Genomic DNA, 23,728 nt, shown 5'->3' with positions numbered 1-23,728 from the left:
CGCCGCCGCCATGGCCGCCAGCGGGCCGGCGCCGTTGCTGCTGCCCGCTGAAGCCGAGGCGCTGGTGCGAGCCCTGCGGAGCACCGAGCTGCGAGACGCCGGCGGGCAGGGGTGCCGGGAGCCGCCTTTGCTGGGGGCGGGGGTCTGGAGGGGGAGGGGCCCCGGTTCTGGGGTGACAGCACGAAGAAGGGGCTCTAAATTTTGTTTGTCCTCGTTGGGGCTGTGTGAGGTGGGGGACAGGAGGGGTCCCGGTTTGGGGCCTCCCCAGAGGCTCTGGGTGGGTGTAAGGAGTGGTCCCAGGTGGGGGTGGGTGGCATCCACAGAAGGTCTAGGGTAGAGGGGAGGGGTCCCAATTTTGAGGTGACCCCAGGGCGGGGGGCAGAGGGGGCTTCCCAATTCTGGAGCCCTCCTGGAAGGGCTGGGAGAGAGAGGAGGGTCCTTGTGGGGTGGGGACAGGCAAGGAAGGGTCCAGACCTAGAATGTCCCTAGAGTGTCTGTGTGGGTAGGGGTGAAGGAGAAGAGGACCCCCAGTTTTGGGGTGTCTCATGGTGGGTGTTGCTGGGAGGGCAGTGGGGTTGGGGGTGCCATGGGTGGAGCTGCTGCCCCAGGGAGCATAGGCTCAGAGGACAGTGTGGTGGTTGGGGGTGCCTGGCAGGCTTGGGGCATTTCCTGGGGATGGCAGTGCTGGGAGCAGGTTTTCCTACATGAGGGACACTCTGCAGGAGTGCAGCAGAGCCCCAAAGCCAGTGGCCAGAGGCCTCCAGCACTGATGTCCATACTGGCTGCCCTGCAGGTGGCTTCAGCAGCATGAGTGTGTGGTGAAGCTCAATATGCATGCCATCCTGAGTGCTTCCACAGGCCAGGAGCATCTCCTTACCGAGCTGCTGGTCACCTATGCCAAGGTGAGCCTCCTTGGGTGCAGGAGTGATCCCCATGCCAGGCGTTCAGCCTTGAGCTGGAGTTGTGGACAACATGCAATTTTGGAATAAAATGGTGAAGAATCTGCTGTATTTCCAGGGAAAACATTTGACTGGTGGTTTGATAGTGTTGCTTTTTAAAAAAATTAAAGGTCAAGCTGTGGTATTTCTACTTGCTGGTCTCCGGTTCCTCTCTGGAGGTTCCTTTGTTCTCTTTCATGCACCATCCCCTCCGGTTGCGGATCTCTGTCCTATACCTGGGGTGTTGCTGCTTCAGGGCATGCCAGGCTGTCCTGGGACGTGCGGTGCCCTTGTCCTGGCAAGTTCTTTGGGGTCATCTTCCCCCTTTGCAACCCCAGGAGCTCCCTCTGGTCTGTTGGTGAAAAGCTGTTGATTTATGAGCTGGGTGAGTAAAAAGACAGCATGCCCCAAGGCTGTCCTCCATGGGATGACTCTGTGTGGCTGAGTGTGAGCAATAAAACTGGTTCCTACTCCAGCACTGGTCTGAAAGGCTTTGCTCCGCTGTGCCTTCCCTGTCTAGATTCCTGTTCTCATTGGGGAGCTGATCTCTGTGGAGATTTGGAAGCACAAGGTCTTTCCCGTGCTGTGCCGGCTAGAGGACTTCAAGCCGAGAAGCACTTTCCCCATCTATGTGGTTGTGAGTAGAGGGGGCAGTGGGAATGAGCCTGGAAATCGGGCGGGCACCACTAAGCTTAAAAATAGGTCTCACCCTGAAAGTCTCAGAGCTAGGATTTCACATCTCACCAGACTGAGAAGCAGCAGTGGACAGCATGACATAGTGGGAAGTAGTGGGTTTCCCAAGGCAACAAGCCCGTGTCCTTGCCCCCAGGAGGGACAGGGACCCATTCCCAGGGGAGCTCAGCCCCATGTAGGGCTGCTCCCCTGCCTAATCCTGCTCAGGGTCTTGCCAGAGATGCTGGATGCAGAAAAAGCTGCTTCTGGAGGCGGCTATGCTCCTGGCTGGCAGCTCCCAGTGACTTGGTGCTACCCTGGCTGCTAGGTAGCAACACCTCTGGGGTATTTGCACCTCTGCGCACTGTTTTTTTCCTCTGGCACTTCTAACCGGAGGGCTTTCTGAGGTTATGCCTCTGGGTTAAAAAAACAGTGTTTTCTTACCAAGCTCCTGGGTACAGCAGTCCCTTGGACCGTTCTTGGCAAGGAAGCGATCTCAGGAGCTCAGCTTCCATGTGGAGGCATGCAGCCCTTGACCTAAGGGGATCTGCCCAAGGCTTGGAAGTTTTAACCCATTTTCAGTTCAGGGTAACAGCTTGCTGGGGAAAGGTGGTGTCTTCCCTGGGCAGCCATTTGTCTGCAGTGTTGCCTTGAGGCAGTTATCTTGGGACAAAACTGTCTGCCTTGGTCCCAGGGGCCTGAGAGCAGGGCAGCCGTGCAGAGCACTGTCCTGTCTTGAGCAGTGGCTCCATGTCTGTGCCAGGGGCTGCAGCTTGCCCAAGGGCTACAGTTGTACTGCCACTGTACTGCAGATACAGAGCCCTGAAGAGTCCCTGCTGGGAAGCGTGATTCTCTATCAGCATGTTATAGCCTCACAGGCATATTAACATAAATATTAATATGAATGGCATGGACTGTTCATGGACTTTAAAGATTACATCACTTGTATTTGGCTCTTGGACTTGCATTTGGCCTCAACAACACAAGCAGCTTCTTAGAAGAGCCCTTTTCTGGTCCCATTGCGTGTGTCCTCGGTGCTGGTGACTGCTCTGCTGTTACCTCACTCTTGCAATTTTCTTCCCGCAGCTGCATCATGAAGCCTCCATCATTAACCTCTTGGAAACAGTGTTTTTTTACAAGGTAAGAGGCAAGCTTTCTTCAGTTCAAAGCCCCTGGAGGTGGAAAGCCATGGCTGTGGGAGCAGGCCCTCTATGAAACTCTTATCATTGTGAAGGAGATCTGCGAGTCAGCAGAGGACAGCATTCTGGATTTAATTGATTATTGCCACCGAAAACTGACCCTGCTCGCAGCTCGGAGTACCAATGGACAGACAGCAGCCCCAGTGGAGCTTCATCCCAAGGATCTGGCCAGCTCCTCATCCATGCAGGTGAGGAGAAAGTCCTGTAGCTCATTGAGAACACATGTGATGGAGGATATGGGCAGCCTGAAGAGGCACAGAGGGCTCTTCCCATGGACAACCCCTTGGCTGCAACCCCAGCACATCATGCCCATCTATGCCAGCAGCTTGGTTCTGCTCACGGCTGCACCCACCTCCCTCCACCCCACTTCCACCATCTTCTTCTGCACACCCATCCACAAGTTGTGCTTCTGCCCTCTGATGTAACAGTGCCAGCTTGAGGCTTCCTGCAGGACATGATCTGAGCTCTGAGGGGGGGACACTGGAGAGTTGACAGGCAAAATATTCAGGGGTTTTGGCCATTTGCCGTTGCTCTTGAAAGCTGTGTGGGTATGTCTCCTTGGAGCTTGTGAAACCACCTTAGCTCAGGCTGCTGGTGGAGCCAGCCAGGGTTAACCCTGAGAGGGCTCCTTCCCTAAATCAATGTATGATATGACTAGGAATTATCCTAATGTGTTTCCCCCAACTTCCTTGGCTCTCAGAAATACCTCCTCTCTGTGCTGGTCTGGGCCAGCAGCGAGCCCAGAGCTGTTCCCAGTCAGGTGTTCCTGGGCTGCCGCGCACACCTTCCAAGTGTGGGAGCTCTCTTTGCTCCTGGTGCTTCTCAGCACCTTGAATTTTCTCCTTAAACTGCATACATCACGAGGAATGCCTGGAGAAGTGGGGTTAAAGTGATAGCCTGCAAACTTGGCTGTACCTCCCTGTGTTGCCTCTATCCTTTGGCTTGTTGCCTGAGCACGTGCTCCTCTTCCAGAAAAGGGAAGGAAGTGGAGGGCTCCAGAGCATAATAGGGATGTTTTCCAGGAAATGTTTTCCCAGCTGGGGAGGGGAAGGAGGTGTCTCTGTTAGTACTTTGATATGGCCCAAGTCAAAAACCCAATATTTTCTAGCTAATAGGGTTCTAAAAAGCGCTCATCTGCCAAGGAGCCTGGTTTCCTCTGATTCATTCCAGTCCCTCTTGACTCTATATACAATAACGCCCTATGAAAAAGCTGTTCCTGCCCTCTCCTGTGATGTGGAGCCTGTTGTCCTTCATGACTGTGTATGGTGGTAACCCCTGGAGCAGGACCTGCTCTGCTGTCCCTCAGAAGCACAGGCAAAAGATAGTCGCTGCCTGAAGGTAGCAGAGAAGAGATCTGGATACCAGGAGCAGCTGTAGGAAACAGCCTCAGTGGGGGAGTTTGGAGAGGGAGGGGAGGGAAGAGCCCATAAGGCTGTCTTAGTAGCATGTGAGGCACCAGCATGAGGGGTGCAGAGCTTCTTGCCACAGGAATTTGGAAGGGAACTGTTGCAGTGGCACTTGAGTGAAATATGAGTTGCTGAGGTCAGTGCCCTGCACACAAAGATGTGAGCTGCTGAGCATCTGGGGCTGGAGAGGAGAAGCTCTGCCTGGGCCAGGGAGCAGGACTTGGCACCTCTCAGCCTAGCCATCCCAATGGTCTTGAAAGAGGCTGAGTCAGAAGGTGGTCAGGCTGATACCCCGAGCACATGGGGGATGAACAGGGCGTCCACGCTGCCTGGGAAGGGAAGGAGGTTGGGTGGCTGGAGAGTGTGGCATAGCTGGGGGCTGGGATAACCAGAGGCAGATATTCTAGCTGGCTGTACACAAGTTGGAGGGAAGAGACAGATCCAGGATGGGGTGGATGTAGAACTGCAGTTGCGCCAGGGCCAAATTTCTCCCTCCTCCTCTTCTGCTTCCTCTGCTGACCATGCAGCTTCCCCGTCCCTCAGCCTCACAGATCTCTACAGTGCCACAGGCCACAGGATGATCCCAGAAAGGGAGAGAGGAGCAGGTTGGGACTGGCCTCTTTCAGGGGATGTCCCTGTGCAGGGGCACTGCTGCTGATAGGCCCCCATGACCTGTTAAGGGCAGGGAGATGAGGGACAAGCAACAGTGGGCTACAAGCACTGGCAAACAGGCAGCACTGGCACAGTCAAGTTGAGAAGCAGAGTTTGTTTTGCAGGGCTCCGGTTTCCTTCCCAGTCTGTGGTTACCAATGTGCAGCCAACAGGCTGCATCCCTGCAGCTCCTGGTAAATGGGGCCTAAAATCCCAAGGCTGTGCTTGTCCCTCTGCAGGAGCTACAGCAGCAGGCAGAGACAATGGAGTTTGAAATTTCCCTGAAAGCCCTGTCCGTGCTGCGGTTCATCACCGATCAGGTGGAGAGGTAGGTGCCCAGGAGCAGCAGAGGACATGCACCAAGCTCTCCAGCTGAGATTCCCTTGGGGCCACAGTGTGTGCCTGCACCCCTTGTAGCAGCTGGCTGTATCCATGGTGGCAGTGGCACTGCACCCTGGGAGACAAACACAGCAGCACTCCACCCCACTCCATGGTACTCCTGGGACCCCAGATCACTTTTTTTTTCCTGCCTCTCCCAGTTGCCTCAGGGAGCATTTGTATCTGTTCTGGCATTTGTCCGCAAGTGCCATTTCACCCTTTCTGTTGTACCTCCAGTCTGCCCCTGAGCGCGCTGACACGGATGCTGAACACCCACAACCTGCCCTGCCTCTTTGTTGAGCTGGTAGAGCATTGCCCCTGGAGCTGCCGTGAAGCAGGTACCAATCGTGCCCTGTGGTACCTGGGGCACCGTGGTGGTGTGCTGGGACCTGCATCCACTGACAGGTTTGCTGCAGGAGCCCTTGCAGAAAGCTGCTCCCCTTCTACTCTCCCCTCTGGCCTCCTCCCCTTGCTCCTCACCAGTGCTCCCTGTCTGAAGCTGTTCAGCTTGAAAAGCAGCTGCAGCCCAGCTGGGCTGGGGACCTAGAAGTGCTCCCAAAAGCCAATCCTCACACAGAGCTATATGTCTTCTGAGCTGATCATGGCCAGGACAGGAGCAGGAGCATAGCATTTCTGCCAGCCCCACCTGCTCCTCTGAGGAGTCTTGTCCTGGACATAGAAGGACCAGAGTGCCAATCTGAGCCTGTCTGCACCTCTCTCGGACAGCACTAAGAGCTGGAGCCAAGCATGGGCTCTCCCAGGCAACAAACCCATTGCTCTGAAGTTGCTGGTCACTGAGCTTTGCTCTTGCTGAAGGCCTCTGATCAGGTCGTGCCCATCAGCTGTCACCTGTGCCATCAGCCCTGCCTCCTGCTCCTCTGCAGCCAGGGGTGCCCCCCTCCAGCTCCTCAGCTTCCCCACTGCCTGCCTCTGAACAGTGGTGGGACACAGCCTGGGATGTAGGAACACACACTCACCTCTGCAGCCCAGCACCAGGGGTGTTGTGGCACAGGCAAGGGAGGAAGAGATGTGGGAAGCATGCAGTTCTGTGGCTGCCATGAGGAGCACAGCTGGATGTGGGAGCTTTCCTCCTTCCTCTGGCCAGGAAATGCATCCCTTCTCTTCACCTGTGTGCTTGGGGTGTCAGAGGGAGCTTTGATCCAGGGCCCTAAGGGAGGGACTAGAAAGAAACGAGTGCAAAGGCATTTCCAGGCTGTGCAGATGCAGGGTTACATTCCCCTGCACCCCCCAAGGCAGCACAGTAGCTCCTGGAGCTTGCTTTGTCACTTCTGTTATATTCATGCTACTTCTGGCTTTCACTGGCAGAACCTCCAGAAGAGCATGTATTTGGCCATTCTGATACCCCAAAACATGCCTTTCCAGCCTCTCTGTTGCTGCAGCATGGGCTCCTCCACCATCTACCAGTGCTCTACACTCCTGGCCAAGTACAAAGGGAGATATCACAGGGATCTTTCATTCCTGCCACGGCCTTATTTTTTGTAACAAATGTTCATTATGCTTTTCGTGCTTTCTAATATATTGTCTCAGTACCAAGAAGGCTGCTAAGCTGAGCAAAGGGGTGGGGGAACTGAGGCAGGCAGAAGCAGAGGGGCATGCCTGTGGTGGAGTGAGGAAGTGACCAGAGGGCAGCATCCCCACATTTGGGCTTCCCTCAGGCAGTGCTGTCTCTCCCTGGAGCCGCATGTTCTCTGTCTCTCAGGCACGCTCAAGAAATTTGAGAACGGCACGTGGCACGTGGTGCCCCCTGAAGACCAGATGAAGATAACCAAACTCGATGGGCAGGTATGGCTTGCCCTCCTCAACCTGCTGCTCAGCCCTGAATGCCAGCGCAAATACCACTTCAACAGCTTCAACAAGAGCCAGCTCCTCAAGGTAAGACTCCACAGCGTGGACCCCGCACACTGTGGACCCCACAGCGCAGAGTAGGACCTTGCCAGCACTGGGCACCTCTGGGCATCTCTCCCCATCCTCACTGTGGGCTCCTGGGAGCCAGTGGTGGGACAGCAGTGGGGTCTGTTGCTGTGCAGCAACAGCAGAGCTTGTGATTGTAAGTGTACCTCATGGGACTCCCATGGGCCACCTGCCAGTGCCCCACAAATCTCTGTCCTTGCCATGCTGCTTCCCCAGCTCTGGGTCCCTTGTCCTGACCTCTCTTTGTCTGCCCTTCTCTTCCCGTCTGTGGCCACAGCTCTGTACGTTCCTGACGGATGTCCTCATTGACCAGCTGCCCAACCTGGTGGAGTTGCAGAGATTTCTGAGCTACCTTGCAGTGACAGAGCCAGCTCCCCCCAAAAAGGATCTCATCCTGGAGCAGGTATCCTGTGGCTTTTCCTCCACCTCTCCAGGTGCTCTGGTTTAAGCCTGATAGCTTCCTACACCCTTTTCTTCACACCAAGCTCGGTTCTGGAGAGGTGGTGCCCTGGTAAAGCAGCCAACCACCCATTTCACAGTTACACCCTTATTGCCAGCAAAGGTGTCCATGCCTTGTCCTGCCTCTGCAGTGGCCAAGCAGTTGCAGCTAAAGGCATAAATGCTGAGCTATAAACAGCTCTCCAGACTGCACTGAGTCCCCGGGGTGGAGGCTGCATGGGGCAGAGACAACCCCTGGCTTGTTTTGACAATTAACTCTTTATTTAACATTTATCAGTGTTTTCCTACTGAATTCTGGACTCCCCAGGGAAAAGTCCTCTTTTATAGTCCTGGCCCAGGGCTGTTTGCCACACTGCCTAGGGAGGGATGCCATGGTCTGGTGATAGAGGCTGGAGTCAAACTGGTCCAAGCTGATGTTTGGGGCTTGGGAGCTGGGCCTTGAGGGTCTTCAAACAGCGTGAGGTTCTTGGGATTTTTAATTCATGCAGTGCTAATCTATGGAGAAAACTGTTTCTACTGCCTTCTCATGAGCTGATGGGAGAAACTGGGGGTGTGCGGGGGGGCGGGCAGGTCTGCAAAGAGAACTGGGAAATGCTGGGAGAGCAGAGGCTCTTCCCCACTGCTGGAGGCTCCCACGCTGCTTCCCGGGGCAGATGAGTAGTTTGGGCAGCAGCTGCTGGGGCTGTGTGGAGGGGGAGCATGCTTCCCCCTGCGCAGCTGGCCGCGTGGCCCAGGAGGAGGATGATGTGCCCTGGCTGGAGCTGGCTGCACCTGAGCTGGAGGCATGGCCCGTGCCAGGAGCTGGGACTAGGGAAGGCTGCAGACCAGCAAGTCAAGCTGACAGCGTTGGGGATGGCAGCAGGGCGGAGGTGGTTATGGATTTGTTCCACGTGCCTCAACTGCCAGTGTGTCATGGGGCAGGGACAGGCAGCTGCTGTGCTGGGGACCTTGTCTAGCCCTCGCTGCCCTTCTCCATAGCTCTGCTTTTGTGCTGGTGCTGCTCCTGCCTCCGCCAAGGGCTGGGGCTGAGCCCAGTGGGTGGGCAGGAGGAGCCAGCTGGAAGCACACACATGGGCTTCCTGCTCTGCCCAGAAAGCACTGAACTCACTCCTTGTCACTGAGCCAAGATGAGGAAAGGTCTTTTTTCCATTCGGCTGCTCCCAAAGCAGCTTCCTCCTCTTCCAGGCCTGGCTATTTTTACTCTGCTGGAAAAGGCAGTGCTGTTTGAAGCAGCATCGTCCTCTCCAGAGCCTGAACTCCATGCACTGCTCTTGGCTAGTGCTTTCCCTTTTGCGCCGGCCAGCCCTTCCCTGGGTGTTCATCTTCAGGGAAGTGACGAGTGGAAAAATCTGCTCAGGCAAACGGCTCCAGAGCACGGGGTTCATGCCACTGCCAGCATACAGGGTGCTGAGATCCCAGGGCTTTCTGTTTGTGAGTCCAGGCCTTGGGGCTGAACTCTCACTCCCAACCAGACCCTGAAGGTTTGGCTTTATTTCACCTGAAAGCTCGTTGGCGAGAGGATCTGTCCCTTCCATGTACCCAAAAGCACACCCTCACTCCCCGTGCCTTTGCCTCTGCATGTGCTGCTTCCGCTTGCCCTCCTGGGGGGGTGCACTCCTCGTGCCCGCAGTCAGCCATCCCCACAAATGCCCCTGTATCCAGCACCTTTGGTTGGGCTGTGAGCACCCCTTCATCCTGCTCTGCCTCTCCCATCAGGTTCCTGTCATCTGGGACCACATCCTCAAGAAAAACATGGGGAAGTGGGAAGCCATTGCCAAGCACCAGGTGAAGTGTGTGTTCAGCCCCACTGAGGAGGATCTGAAGCTCCAGGCACAGAGGTAAGGCCCTGGCACATGCACATAGGATGCCCAGTGGAGCCAGTACCCCAATTAGCAGGGTATGGAGCTCAGCAATGGGAGGATCGAAGGGTCTGTGGTACTGGCTGGGCATGTCCCCGCAGTGGCAGAGTGCAGCAGGGACAGCTCGCTGCATGTCGGTAGTTCTCTGTGAGCAGCCTTGTCCCCTCTCTGCCTACCACAGGTGGGCACAGACCTATAGCCTGGACACGATGGAGGCTTTGGCCCCTGACAAGCCCCGCTGCAGTGTGTGTGGCATGGAGGCAGCCAAGCGGTGCTCTCGCTGCCGGAATGAGTGGTACTGCACACGGTAAGGGAGCCCTGCCACCCCTTCGTGTCTGCTGCAGCCCCCGCAGTGCCCCTGCTCCCCAGAGCACCACAGACCTCACCAGAGGATGCCATGAAAGAGGCAAGGGAAGCCAGGGGTCCCACTGTTGCTCAGCATAGCAGGCTCCCTGTTTGCCACATACCTCTCTGAGTTTTATGGTGGGGCTGATGTGCCAGGATGCTGGTAGAAGAGATGCGTTGAGTGTTGTGTTGCCACTGCCAGGTGCTGAGCTTCCTGTCCATGTGTCTGCCAGCCTGCACTGACAGCAGCGATGGGCTGGGTTTCCCATGGTGACACTGTCTCCCTCCCTTGCACCTTGGTGGGGCAGGACTGGGGAGAAAAGCACCCATGGCTCTTTGAGTGCAGGTGATGGACTGGGATGTGGCAGCTGGGATGGTGGCAGTAAATTAAATCTTCTCTGGTCCTGAGCCATATGGTAAGGTCTGTTGTTAAACTGTCTTAGCCCCTAGAACTGGGGGACGCATCCACCTCCCTGTTGAGCTAATGCTTGGCCATGCCAGTGCCTGGAGCAATGTGGTGCTAGGGTTTGTCCTTGTCACTGGTTCACTCTGGGGGTGGGTGTGGCCCCACTGTGTCCCTGCTTGAGCTGCAGCAAAGTCCCTGCTTTGCAGCAAAGCCCCTGAGCAGTGGCCTTGCCCTCTGCAGGGCATGCCAGGTCCAGCACTGGCAGAAGCACAAGGCTGCCTGCGACTTGATGGCTGGGGCGCCAAGGAGAGCGGACAACCCATAAGAAAAGCAGTGACTGGTATCTGGCCTGTGCCTCGGCAAGGCAGAAGCTCCTCCTGCGTGCAGCCCAGCAACTGGAGAGGAGAAGCCAGCAAAGGCCACTTCTCCCTGCTCCCAGCCCCGGGTGGTGCTGGCTGGGCTCATCCTCTTGTCTCCCACCTCTGTGCTACACAGCCTTCTCCAATAAATTTCCTTGTGCACCCCACTGCTGCTTGGTTCCTGCTTTTTTTCTCATAGCTGAAGATGCTACACCGCTTCCTCCCCTCCCTTGCACCTAGGGAGAGAGATGTGTGCCTGGTTTTCCCCTCTGCAACAACAGAGATGCCAGAGAACCCAAAAAAGGAGCCAATAAGGTTGTGCTTACCAGAAGAGCCAAGTCCTCTGCAGTCAAGGCACGTGAGCCAGGGGAGGGAAGGGGGCGAGAAGGCCTCTGTGCTGCCTCTTATCTTTTGGCCACCATCATCAGAGCAGTGGGGGGTGGTGGAGGATGTGGTTAGCACAAGCACCTCACTCTGAGAAAGCAGATGACTTTCTCGGGCATTCATCATCAGCCATCTTGCAAGGTTGATTCTCCCTACCTCTCCTCTCAGCTGATGTGACATTAGCACTGAGGGCTTGGCCCCCTGCCCACCAGCATCTCTCTGCAGGAGCTGTTGGTGTTGCTGGAACCACTGTGCATCTCTTGTTCCCACGGGGCACCTGAGACACCCCCACACACCCCTCAAAACAGGCTTTGCACCAGTGCTGCTGCTGCAGGAGCCACGACATTGGGCAGGAAACCATCTTTGTCCAGCTGTGGGCCTAACTGAGCCGCCCAGGCTGCAGCTGAGCCTGGGCTGCTTGGCTAGGGCTGTGGCCAGCCTGAGCACAGAGGCTCTCCGGGGGAGCTTTGGCTGCTTCTCGCCTGCTGCTGGAGGTTGCCCCAGACTGCTTCCATGCTGGGAAACTGAGGCACGGAGCAAGCCTTGCCCCGGTCCTGGGAGAGGTGGTGGAGAGCGCGGGGCTGCTGGAGCGGGGCCCCCCTTCCCCGGCAGCGGCTCTAGGAGCCTCATCCCCGCCTCCAGCCCGCCCCGCCGCGCTTGCCGGGACCGGGGGCGGCGGTCGGGACCCCGGGGCGCTGCGCGGCTCCGTCCACCACCCTCGCTCCTGCCTCAGTTTCCCCCGCTGTGCCCGGACGGGGCGGCCCCTCCCGGTCCCCGCCCCGGCCCCATCCCCGGTGCCGGCCCCCGTCCCGCCGCCTCGCAGCGCCCGCGGCCGCCGGGCCATGGAGCTCATCGAGCTGCGGGAGCTGCAGCCGGAGCCGCGGCCGGGCCGGGGCCGCCTGGAGCGGACCAACGCCTTGCGCATCAGCCCGGCCCGCCGGCCCGGCACCGGCTCCGGAGCACACCCCGACCCGCGGCTGACGGCGGCACCGGGCGCCGGGCACCGCTTCGAGCCGCGGCGACGCGGGCTCCACACCTGGTGCGACCTCTGCGGGGACTTCGTCTGGGGAGGCGGCAGGAAGAGCCTCCAGTGCCGCCGTGAGTACCGCGCCCCGGGCCTCCCGCCACCGGGCCCCCCCACCGGGCACCGGGCATCCCGCCACCGGCCACCTCCACCGGGCATCCCGCCACCAAGCACCAGGCATCCCACCAACAGGCATCCCGCCTCCGGGCACCCCCACGAGGCACTGGGCATCCCACTACTGGGCACTGAGCATCCCACCACTGGGCATCCTGGTAATGGGCACCCCTACTGGGCACTGGGTGTCCTATGGCTGGTCCTGGCACCTGGCACCCACACTGGACGCTGAGCATCCCCGTACTGGGCACCTGCACTGGGTACAGGCATCCCAGCACTGGGCACCCACACCAGGCACTGAGCGTCCCCATACTGGGCATGGGCATCCAGCACTGGACACCCACACCAGGCACTGAGTGCTCCCATACTGGGCACCTGCACTGGGCACAGACATCCCCGTACTGGGCACCTGCACCAGGCACGGGTATCTCAGTACCAATTGCCCCCACTGGGTATCAGGCACCCTGGTGCCAGACCGAGTACTGGGCACATGCACCAGGCCTCCAGGCACCAGACACCCTCACTGGGCACTGGACATCCCAGTATCAGACACCCACACCAGGCACTGGGCAGCCTGGTACCATGTACACCCACCAGGTCCTGGCCATCCTGATACCAGGCACTGGGCACCCCAGTACTGGGCACTGAGCATCCCAGCCATCAGGCACCCACTCTGGCCAGCCCAGTCTGGGACCACAGGCATGGCAGTACCTGCCAGCAGCACAGCAGGGCACCCTGTCCCACGTGGTGCTGCCCCTTGGGCCCCCAGCACCGGCACAGCATGGGCGGGCAGCCGGCACCTGGCACCAGTACTGGCACCACACACCAGCCCTTGCCCCACTGGGCACCAGTGCCCTCCCTGGCACAGTTGCTGACCCTGACACCCAGCACCACAGTGGTGACACTGGTCCTGTCCCCATCCCCAGACTGCAGGTTCACCTGTCACTACCGGTGCCGGGCCCTGGTGCGGCTGGACTGCAGCGGCCCCCCGGGTGCTGGTGATGAGGATGATGGCACCGAGCAGGAGCTGGAGAAGGACACCAACGTGGTAGGGCCTGGCCCGTGTCTGCGAGGGAGGGTGTGGGCAGGGGGGGTGGCCGACCTGGGGGCTGCCCGGACTGTGGGTGGTTGTGCCATGCTGTGCTGTGTGAGGGCATGTCACATCATGCCAGGCTGTGCTGTGCCAGGCTGTGCCAGGCTGTGCCACGCTGCACCGTGGCAAGCGTGCTGGGCTTTGCTATGCCATGCCAGGCTGTGCCGAGCCTTGCTGGGCTGGGCTGCATGAGGCTGTGCCACGCCAGGCTGTGCCGAGCCATGCCATGCTGTGCTGTGTCACGCCAAGCTGCGTTAGGCCAGACTGTGTTGCACCGGGCTGGGCTGGGCAGTGCTGTGCCAGGCTGGGCTGTGCGGTGCCGAGCCGAGTCGGGCTGCACCGCACCGTGCCGTGCCCAGGCCGTGCTGGTCGGGCCGGGCAGGGGCGCACGCGGGCCTGGGCGGGCGGCGCTGGGCGCGGGTGAAATCACCGCCGGAAGCAGGACGGCGCCGCGCCGCCCCCGGCCCGCGTCAGCCCCAAGGCGGGCGGGGCCGGGCCGGGCCGCCGGGGCCGGGAGCGGGGAAGGGAAGGGGACCGCCCTGTGCCGAGCCGGGAACGGGACGGGGATCGCGATAGGCGCCGACCTGTGACCGGGCTGAGCCCAACCGGGACAGGATCACGATAGGGAAGCCGGGACCGGGACCTCGATAGGGACCGGGCGGAGCCGAGCAGAGCAGAGCCGCGACGAGGACCGGGACTGAGTTGAGCCGGGATAGGGACCGGGACCGGGACCGGGTGGAGACGAGTCGGGACGAGGACCGGGCTGAGCCGAGCCGGGACCGGACTGAGCCGGGCCCCAGCCCGGGGGCCGGCCGGGCTGGCGCGGGGTCGGGTATCCCTGTGTGCCCGCGGGCTCGGAGGGGCCGCGGGGCGGGCCGTGGCCGCCGCCGTGCCCGTGCCCGGGGTGGGGGTCGGCGGGGCCGGGGGCTGCGGAGCAGGGGCACTGGCGCTGCGGCGGGGCGGCGCGGGGGGCACGGGGGGCAGCACGGCCAGCAGTGGCTACTGCAGCCAGGAGGACTCCGACTCCGAGCCCGAGCTCTTCTACACCGCCCGCACCTCCCTCGGCCGCCGCCCGCGCCGCCGCCAGGTCGGTTCCCGGGCCGCTGGCCGTGACGTCATGGGGGGCGAGGTGACGTCAGCCGGGGGAGCGCACCCTCTCGGGGCTGGGTGCTGGGGGGGCGGCAGGCGAGGGTGGGCTTGGTGCGAGGCCAGTTGTTGCGCCGCTGTGGGGAAGGCAGGGGGTGATTGTGGCCCTGCCGTGGGGCACGCGTGGGGTGAGTGCACTCTTGCTGTGGGACAAGAGTGGGGCTGAGCATGGCCCTGCTGTGGGGTAGGTTGGCCCTGTCTGGCTGGTTGTGGCACTGTGGAGCAAGTGAAGCGGCAGTGGGGTGAGCGGGGCTTTGCCGCCTGGCATGGCCGCCCCATGGCCTTCCGGGGCTGGAGTTGCTCCTGAAGGAGGCGAAGGACAATGCTTGGGGCTGCTGGGGTGAGCTGTCTCCAGGGCAGCCTCTCAGCTGTCCTCTTCTTGTAGGGACCCCGAGCAGGGTCTGGTGGCACCCACATGCCATGGTGTGACTATCGTGGCTGGGAGCCCCAGGTGCTCCCAACCCTGTGGCACCATGGCGACACACGCAGCACTGCATGGCAGCTCCACAGCCCCATGTAAATACTTATTAGTGGGTGCCGGTGGCAGGGACGCCAAGCCAGAACACCTGGGTTCCCCCTTTGCGGGGCTGGCACTTTGAAGCAGGGTGCCAGCAGCACAGGTGGCTCTGCCCTCCTGCCCTGAATCCCCAGGCATCCCCACAGGCGCCCAGCCTGCCCCGCCACCCCGGTGCCGGGCTGGCGGCTGCCGGTCCTCTGCCTCAGGGGCATGTCTCTGATCTGGGGTGCTGGGAGGGGATGCCTGGCCCCAGGGTGTCTTAGTGGTGGGTTCACCCAACCCTGTGGTCTCAGGGATTGCGGGGGGGGGGGGGGGGGTGGCTGGTGGTGGTGCTGGTGTCCTTGGAGCAGGGCTGGGGCCACGGTGAGCTCAGCTGTGCTTACCCAGCATGGCCCAGCTCAACACCAGCCGGGCTGATGCAACCCTATGCAACCGCCTGTGAGTGTGTCAGTCGGTGTTTGAGGGCAGGCTGGGGGGTGGCGGGATGCCAGGGAGGGTGGAGGGGTCTCCCTCAGCTGCAGTGCCACTCAGCCAGGACACTGTCGTGCAGGATGAGCCTAGTGAGTGGGAGAAGGCAGAGCTGGACCAGGTGCAGGTGGAGCAGCGGATCAAGGAGTACAACAGCCAGATCAACAGCAATCTTTTCATGAGCCTGGTATGGGGCTGGTGTGGGGCTGGGGGAGGGGCTGGGGGGGCCCTGCCATGGTCCTACTCACACACACACCCCTCCCCGGTGTCTCCCAGAACAAGGATGGCTCCTACACTGGCTTCATCAAGGTGCAGCTGAAGCTGGTGCGTCCTGTCTCAGTGCCGGCCACCAAGCGGGCAGGGCGGCCGGGGCCACGAGCCCAGGGGGTGAAGCGCCGCACGTCCTTCTACCTGCCCAAGGGGACCGTCAAACACCTGCACATCTTCTCTCACACCCGTGCCAGCGAGGTCATTGATGCCCTCCTCCGCAAGTTCACTGTTGTCGACAACCCCCGCAAGTTCGCCCTCTTTGAGAGGTCCGAGAAGGATGAGCAAGGTAGCACCCTGGGCAGTTCTGTCCCTGTAGCAGTGATGTGTCCCCATGGTTGCAGCTTGCCCATGGTGGCAGCATTCCCATAGCAGTGGCATCCCCCATGGTGGTCGTGTCCCCACAGTGGTTGTGTCCCCTGTGGTGTCAGCGTCCCTGTGGCAGTGGTGTCCCCCAGGTGGTGGTGTCCCCAATGGTGGCGGCATCCATGTGGTAGTGGTGTCCCCCATGGTGGCAGCATCCTCATGGTAGTTGTGTCCCCCATGGCGGTGGTATCTTCCCTGGCAGCAGTGTCCCCATGGTGGCAGCTTGGCCTGGGCAGCAGCATCACCCTGGTGGCAGCATCCCTGTTGCAGTGGTATCTCCCTTGGTGGCAGTGACCCCAGTGGCTGTGGGGGTGTCCTCCATGGCAGCAGGGGCCCCTGTGGCAGCAGTGTCCCCTATGGTGATGCCCACGTGGTGGCAGCATCCCCATGGCAGTAGCATGCCCATGGTGGCAGTGTCCCCTGTCACTATGGGCGTGTCCCCCATGGGAGGGATTCCCTCCGTGGTGGTGATGTCCCCGTAGTGGCAGCATCCCTGTGGTAGTAGCATCCCTGTAGCAGCAGTGTCCCCTGTGGTAGTGATGTCCCCATAGCAGCGGTGTCCCTGTGGGGACATAACCCTTGTGACATGTGGCCACTGTTGCAGTGTACCTGCGGAAGCTGGCCGACGATGAGCAGCCCCTGCGGCTGCGGCTGCTGGCTGGTCCCAGTGAGAAGGTGCTCAGCTTCGTCCTGAAGGAGAACGAGACTGGGGAGGTGAACGTGAGTGTGGGGATGGGGAGGGGACTGGCACCCACACCCCCTGGGGGATGCGGCCATGCTGGGGGGATGCCATGTCCCCGTTGCGATGGCAGCTCATGTGCCCACAGTGGGATGCCTTCACGCTTCCAGAGCTGCACAACTTCCTGCGCATCCTGCAGCGGGAGGAGGAAGAGCACGTGCGCCAGCTGCGGCACCGCTACGCCTGCTGCCGCCAGAAGATGCAGGAGGCGCTGGCCACGCGCACGCCGGGATGACCATGCTGCCCATGCCTGTAGCCAAGCAATGTGCTGGGACCCTTGCCTGCCGGCGGGTGGGGGTACTGGGGTGGGGGGGAGCGGGGTACCCCGGGAGCCACTGGGCTATCGCAGCCCCCATGGGGCTGGCCTGGGGAGTGGGTGTCCCTCTGGGGAGCGAGTGTTCCTGGGGGGAAGCAGGGTGTTGAGCACCAATAAAGGTATCTGGGTGACGAGGCCTGACCTGCAGTATGTCCTTGGCGGGGAGGGCTGGGGTGGGACGACGATGACCCACCGGTTCCCGCACGTGGTGCGGGGCAGCAGCGGGACTCGAACCGGAGGACCCGGGGGTTGCCGCCGGCGCCGGGGGGAGGGACGAGGAGGGCGAGCCCTGAACCGCTCTCACGTGACGCGGGCACCTCCTCCCGCGTCACGTGCGGGGGGCATCGCGGGCGCCGGAAGTGTCGCAGCGCGGCGGCGGCGCAGGCCGGGAGCGCTCGGGCTGCGTCGCCGGGCGGCCCCGGGCCGCTTACCTCTGTCCCGCCGCCGCCATGGGCGCCAGCGGCTCCAAGTCGCGGGGGTTGTGGCCTTTCGCCTCCCCGGCGCCGGGCGGCGGCGGCGGCGCCGAGGGCCCCGGCGGGCAGCAGGCCCTGGCCCGGGCGCGGGCCGCCCGCGCCGCCACCCCCTTCGTCTTCACACGGCGCGGGTGAGAGGCCGGGGGGAGCGGTGTGTGTGTGTGCCGTGACAGCGGCGGGGGCGGGGGGGCTCCGCTGCTGTGTCGGCCCAGGCCCGCCCGGCGGGGGTGACAGTCCATGGCCCCCGGCAGGATCGCGGGGGCGAGAGGGCAGGCCCTGGGCCGGCAGCGGGTGGCCGGTGGTGCCGGCCTGCCCCAGCTCCTTTCCCGCCTCGGGGCGCGGGAAGCCGGTGGCAGGACCTGACCGACCCACCTCCCCTCTCCTCTCGCCAGCTCCATGTATTACGATGAGGACGGGGATCTTGCCCACGAGTTCTATGAGGAGACAATCGTTACAAAGAACGGGAGGAAGCGCGCCAAGCTGAAGAGGATCCACAAGAACCTGATACCTCAGGTAGCATGTGGAGAAGGGTGGGGGAAAGTGAGTGCCAAAGCACCACGGTGACAGCTGCAGTCCCAGCTTTGCCTTCTCCCTTGGCATGTCTTCTTGCCAGGAAGGCAAAGGCTTTCCACTCACCCCCTGCGGCTTCTGCATCAGAGCTGTGGCTCCTGTGCATCCTGGCTCACACCCATGTCACCTAGGGAGGCTGTGGCATGAGAGGGAGAGCTGTCAACGGCCTGCAGCACCCCTTTCCAGAGAAGGAGCAGTGCTCCAGCCCTTGAGAGCTGCTAGGCTGGGGAACATAGCTCAGCTGGGTGTGTATTGTGGGGTGCAGAGTGCCAGGCAGCCCTGCGTAGCCATGGCACTCCATCACTGACCACCCTTCCCAATGTGCGGGGTGCTTCTCTTGTTCAGCTGGTGTCACATCACTGCAGAGGGCCAGGCCCTGGCTTTGGGAGCAGTACCCAAAGCCCATCACCTACTCACGTGGGTGCGCATGTCTTCTCCAGCCACTCAGTAGTGACAGCGGTGTTGACAGCTGTGTGTTTTGCACCTCAGTGCAGAAATCTCCTCTTAAAAACAAGCAACTGGGGTGAAGCCAGGCAGGGGCTGGGACATCAGTTGAGGGTCTTGGTGCAGGAGAATGTGCTGGGGGCATAAATGGGGAAAAAGGAGGATCAAACCGGGGCTGGAGAGAGGCCCTGTAGGAGTCTTCCCTAAGTAAGCAGAAAGGCACGGCTGTAGCGAGCAACTGGGGCGAGCTGTTGGCGTGCCCTGAGGGGTGAGCAGTCCCCCGGTGGGATGGGACCCCTCTGAGCGGGCAATTCTGGGGGGAAGGATTCAGTGCTGCTCCCTGGGCTGGCATTCTCACGGAGGCAGGCTTGGGCTGTGGACTGACTCCTCGCTGATGTGGGTTGAAACTCCCCTGGTTGGAAAGCTCAGCTGAGCTGGAGAGAGCAGTTCCCAAGCCCCTGCCCAACCCCCAGCCCCCCCACCTGCCAGCGGGCCCTCCTGGTGCTGTAATAGGAGAACGCTTGGACAGAGCATGGGAAAGGCGCCTGTAGCTGGCGTGGAGGGAGCATGCATTCAGCAGCCTCCCCTCTGGATAGAAGGCTGCTTTTCTTGTGTGCCAGCTGCCCTGGCTGCTTTCTCTCAGAGAGCTCTTTTCATTCTTTTAAATCCCATGAATGAAAGGTGCCAGATGAAAAGCCCAGACAACCAATATCTGCCAGTCACGCACCAGCTGCTGCACGGGCAGTGCCTGGCAGAGCAGCTCCCTCCTTTCTCGCCCTGCTAGGCTCTGGACCTGCCGTGTGTGGCAGCCAGCCGTTCCTCTTTTGGCTCTCTGGGGACAAGTTCAAAGGGCAAAGTGCTTTCGCTTTGTGCACTGCTGTTCAGGCCTACTTGGCGTCACAGCGGCTTTATGGGCTCATGTTCCTCAAGGGTGCGGTGTCCTCTGTGTGGGGTGGCTCACAGGGCTTGGGGCTGTTGTTTGGTGGTCTCCTCTGCTCACTGCTCTGATTCTTCTTTTAGGGCATAGTGAAACTAGAGCACCCTCGCATTCATGTGGATTTCCCGGTGATCATCTGCGAGGTGTGAGTCGCCAGACAGATGTTGCTGCCTGTGGGTGGGAGGCCCTGCCCCACTGCCTCTAGCCTCACCAGGTGAGGCTGCATCGTGTTCCCACCCGAGGATGACTCTGGGCATGCGGCGGGGACAGCGGCTCTCCCCTCGCCCGGAGGTGAGGCAGGATGGAGCAGGCCGGGCTGGGCTTGGCTAGCGCTCCTCGCAGGAGATGGATGACCTTGTGCAACAACTGCTTACAAACATCCTCGCTTGAGTCAGAAGACTAAACTACCTTTTGTAGCCTCTAGCTGACATTTGATGGGTAACTGGAACTGCAAACGAGCTGCTGTGCGTGAGCAGGGAGAGCAAGCCTGCACTTCTCACCAGACAAAATCCCCTGCTTCTCAGGTATGCGGCCCAGGGAGTGCTGGGGCAAGGTAACACCCTGCCTGGGGCCCTGAGATCCCTGTTTAGATGGCCAGTGTTGTGGCATGTTGTTTGGCACGGGTGTTCTGTGACGCTCCCCCGGGTGGGTCTGTCGATGGAGGATGAAGGCCAGGGAGGGCCAGTCTCAAAGCACATCCAGCTGGCTGCTGCATGCCTATTGGGAAGGGATGGAGATCAGATGCCACTGTCTTGGTTCTTGGTCTCCTCCTCCTGTGCATTTCCCTGCTTATGCCAGCTCAGGGGAGGTTGGCTTCGCTGCTACCTGCAGTCCCTCTGCCCTCAGGAGATCCCTGTGGTCCATGGCTGCTGCTGGCGGCAGCGAGGTTCCCAGCTCTGCAGTGGACTTACCTCCCCCATTAGCAAGCTGACTCCTGCTGAGCGCCATCCCTTGCCTGCTGCGAGGCAAGGCTGCTGGGCAAGGTGTCTCCTTGTAACGTCCTCACCCCCTGCTCCTGTCTTGAATGCACCTCCTGGTGGGGTGGGACTTGACAGAGCCAAGCAGGAAGGAAATAATTTCTTCCCTCCCTGTCCCTTGAAAACAATCAGTTGGTGTGCCTGCTCTGGCTTGGAAATCTCCCTGGTGATGTGAACTACAGTTCCTCCCCCATCCCAGCTGGCGGCAGGAGGAGAAATGTGATGCACTTTAAAGGGAGGCTTTCTGCTCTGTCTTGGAAGGTCCTGCTCTTTTCTCCTCTTTCCTCCCGCTCAAGAAGGTCGAGGTCTCCTTGGCAGCACCGAAAAAACTTTCACCCTGCATGTGGGCCCTAGGACGCCGAGCCAGCTGCTGCAGGGCCGGGGAGAGGCCTGACCCATACAGCCCCTTGCCAGCGCTCAGAGCTACTGCCTCCCTGCTCGGCTGCCCCCAAACTGGGTGGGCAGAGGAGGACTGGCCATGGGGTGGCAGGCACAGCTTTAAACTGGTTCAGAGCCTGCTCCCCATAGCAGCCGGCTCGGCTTTCCTCACCCTTCGCTCTAGAACTTATTTACTTTCAAAGCACTTCAGATGTTTGCTACCTCGATTTTTAATTTAAGCCACTGGCGCTTGCCTGCCAGCCCTGTTGGCATTTACGTTGGATGTATCCATCCCTGTGCCTGCCGAGAGCTGCCCAGGCGCAGGGCCACATTCCCGGCTTCAGGGAGATAACAGTGGTGTGGCTGTTGCCATCTTCCTGTCACCACCTCTTCCTTCCGTGTCCCCCCACCCGCTGTTCCCATCGACAGGAGTGAGCACAGGGGGTGAAGCACGGAGGGTGGAAGCGGATGTGCTGGCTGCCGCCAGGCAGGGAAGCAAGCAGGGCTGGGCAGGGCTCCAGCAGGGAGCTCATCTACACTGTGATGCTGGGCACTTCTTTAGACATCTTTTGTTCTCCTGCTTGCTTGAAAGAGTCTTGTCTTAAAACAATTCCCCAATAAGTGTTTCTTATTTGCACCACCTGCTCTCAAGTTTGTCCCGGGCTGGATGTCCTTGGGAAGGGCGTCCCTCGGGCTCCGCAGGAGAGCAGGAGCTGCTGTCCCCAGGAAGAGGAGAGAAAGCCGTGGCTGGGTTGCCTGCACCTCCTTGCCCCGCTGCTGTCTGAGGGTGCGGGAAGCTGCACTGAACCTGCCTCTGGTATGGGGGAAGGTGATGGAGGAGGAGTGGGGAGGGGGCTGGTGCCATTTTCCTGCACCCGACCCACCGACTGGGAGCCCCTCGCCTGGCTACCAGCCAAAAATCTGCTGACAAGGCAGGGCCTGAACTCGGGGAGGGGGCAGAGACCAAGACTGGCTTAGCAAGGATGCTTTTGTCTTCCCTGACAGGCCGCCCACCCTTCCCCCAGGGCATCAAACATGTTTCCCCCCCAAAAAACATGCCTCCTCCTCCCACCTCCCCCACCACCTTGTCACTGGAGCAGCAGCTATCTTCTGCCTGCTGCTGACCCGACAAGCTGTGTCCTGCCCCGCTTGGTCCCAGCCTGGTCCCCCAGGCCCCATCCCCTCCACCGGCCTCCAGCCCTCCTGCAGCAGAGGGACCTTGGGAGCACCTGGAGGAATCTTAAAAATGTGAAGGTCGTTGTAAATAGTATCTGTGTCCAATGTGGTGTTGGAGGAAGCAAAAAAAAGAGGAAATTTTTCTTTTTTGATTTTTTTTTTTCTGTGCGACGTTGTGCTTTCCCATGTGGATGTGTAGCCTGTGACACTAGGCTCCTTGCTTCTCTAGCATATGGGTAGGACCCATGGGTTTGGGAAAAGTACACTATTTATGATCCTTCCCCCCAGTGCATCTGTCCACTTTTGTTAAATTTCAATAAAATTATTTGTAGAGCCCGCAAGCCCAAGAGCTGTCTTCCTCGGGAAGGCAGCTGGGCAAGTGGCTGTGTCCATGGGCAGAGGAAGGAGATGCTGGAGAGCTGAGGAGAGGTGGCTTTGCAGTGCTGGTCTGTTTGCCCCAGGCACTTTGGGACCCCTGGGTTTTGTTGGTTTTTGGGGTTGTTTTTTTTGGGGGGGGGGGTGGGGTGGTGTTTGTGCACACGTGGCTGAACTAGTAGTGAAGGAGCCACAAGTCATGGCTGTTTCCACGTGCTCCAGTTTGGCATGTGGTGCTGGCAGGAGTTGGTGGCTCTGTCAGGCTGTGACTCTGCTTGTAGCTGCCGTGACATCCTTTAAATATATAACTAAAATGTGTTTATATATGTGATTTCCTTGTTCAGTCCAGGGGCTTTTGGGGAGGGAGGACTGGAGGGAGCCAGGAGGCAGCAAGGAACCCAGGTGTTGTGGGCAGCCCAGCCTCAGGCCAACCTTTTCCCATCCCTCTGCCTGAGCCCTGCAGAGGGGGAGGATCTGCTTGTGAGCTCCTTCATCGCCTGCCCTGCCAAATTAGTGCCTCATTAATCACTGGGGCCTGATGACTTTCTCAAACCTGGTGTGACCCTGTGCTGGGATGCTGCCCATCCCCCAAGCAGTGCCGGCTGCCTGCCCATGGGGTGAGCGTGATCTCACTTTGTGCCCCGCATCCTGCCCCTGGCTACCCTGCAAATGTTTTCCTGCAACTTCTCATCATTTCCTCAGTGCAAGCCGGCTTGGAAATGAGCCACTGACGAAAGCTGTAATGAGAGTGAGTGGTGTGGTGTGTCCTGCCAGTGCTTCAGCTTGCGGGGGATGAGGCTCTGGGACTTTGCCCATTGATCTGTAGGGGCCCCAACCCCAGGAGGGACAGATCGTGGTGGCTTAGAAGGGGACTGGGTGGCTGTGCAGGGCGTTATGGCTTGGCAAGGTTAAACAAGGCGGTGGCTGTGGCTTGCTGGTCCTGTGAGTGTCTCTGTGTCCCCCAGGGCCAACCCACTCCCCCTCCTGCTGCCTGCGGGGCAGGGCTGTGCCTGCAGCCCCCAGCCCGGGGTGGAGGCAGGCGCCGACCTTGCCTCCTGGCCCTGCGGCCACTCTGTCCCCAAGCTGAACGTTTTGCCCAGATCCATTCAGAGTGAACGGATGTGACTAATGCCCCATTATCCGGCATCCGTGAGGGATTCACAGCTGCCCGCGTGGGACAGCTCACCTGCTTGGCTCACCCTGGCTGCTGCCCACCTCCACTGCCCTGTGTCCCTTTCTGCTGGCGTGGCAAAGCCATATGGGGCCCTCGTGCCCATCTGGGAATGGCTTAACATCATCTCCTGGTCGGCAGGGTGAGACAGGAGAGGGGAGGCTGGATGTGTCTGGCTGCCCCCTCCCA

The 23,728-nt window shown here is 60.3% G+C and overlaps 3 protein-coding genes across 7 annotated transcripts; all 3 read left to right on the top strand.

The window, feature by feature from the left end:
• Positions 1 to 4: 4 nt before the first annotated feature.
• ZMYND10 (zinc finger MYND-type containing 10) lies at positions 5 to 10,782 on the top strand. 2 transcript variants are annotated; one of them, XM_064454074.1, is made up of 12 exons: positions 5 to 111; positions 794 to 902; positions 1,459 to 1,575; positions 2,697 to 2,750; positions 2,845 to 2,997; positions 5,106 to 5,194; positions 5,482 to 5,582; positions 6,965 to 7,137; positions 7,454 to 7,579; positions 9,352 to 9,473; positions 9,676 to 9,801; positions 10,486 to 10,782. In XM_064454074.1, exons 1-12 carry the CDS (start codon positions 11 to 13, stop codon positions 10,568 to 10,570), a joined length of 1,356 nt encoding a protein of 451 aa, XP_064310144.1. In that variant the 5' UTR covers positions 5 to 10; the 3' UTR covers positions 10,571 to 10,782. The 2 variants fall into 2 exon arrangements, with proteins under 2 accessions (XP_064310144.1, XP_064310143.1); XM_064454073.1 differs by lacking the exons at positions 5 to 111; positions 794 to 902 and adding an exon at positions 987 to 1,323.
• A 1,026-nt stretch (positions 10,783 to 11,808) lies between these two features.
• On the top strand, positions 11,809 to 17,174 carry RASSF1 (Ras association domain family member 1). Of its 4 annotated transcripts, none has more exons than XM_064454064.1 (6): positions 11,809 to 12,086; positions 13,053 to 13,174; positions 15,433 to 15,537; positions 15,627 to 15,906; positions 16,588 to 16,697; positions 16,811 to 17,174. In XM_064454064.1, the coding sequence occupies exons 1-6, from the start codon at positions 11,831 to 11,833 to the stop codon at positions 16,955 to 16,957; spliced, it is 1,020 nt and encodes a 339-aa protein (XP_064310134.1). In that variant the 5' UTR covers positions 11,809 to 11,830; the 3' UTR covers positions 16,958 to 17,174. The 4 variants fall into 4 exon arrangements, with proteins under 4 accessions (XP_064310134.1, XP_064310133.1, XP_064310135.1 ...); XM_064454063.1 differs by having other exon boundaries at positions 11,816 to 12,086; positions 16,588 to 16,703; XM_064454065.1 differs by lacking the exons at positions 11,809 to 12,086; positions 13,053 to 13,174 and adding an exon at positions 13,697 to 13,920 and having other exon boundaries at positions 16,588 to 16,703.
• Positions 17,175 to 17,372: 198 nt separating this feature from the next.
• Positions 17,373 to 22,686, top strand: TUSC2 (tumor suppressor 2, mitochondrial calcium regulator). The gene is made up of 3 exons (XM_064454068.1): positions 17,373 to 17,642; positions 17,904 to 18,024; positions 19,546 to 22,686. The coding sequence occupies exons 1-3, from the start codon at positions 17,488 to 17,490 to the stop codon at positions 19,609 to 19,611; spliced, it is 342 nt and encodes a 113-aa protein (XP_064310138.1). The 5' UTR covers positions 17,373 to 17,487; the 3' UTR covers positions 19,612 to 22,686.
• Positions 22,687 to 23,728: the final 1,042 nt, after the last annotated feature.

The sequence above is a fragment of the Phalacrocorax carbo genome, chromosome 6 (assembly GCF_963921805.1).
Source record: "Phalacrocorax carbo chromosome 6, bPhaCar2.1, whole genome shotgun sequence".
NCBI classification, from domain to species: domain Eukaryota; kingdom Metazoa; phylum Chordata; class Aves; order Suliformes; family Phalacrocoracidae; genus Phalacrocorax; species Phalacrocorax carbo.
This window is presented reverse-complemented; position numbering and strand designations above follow the sequence as displayed.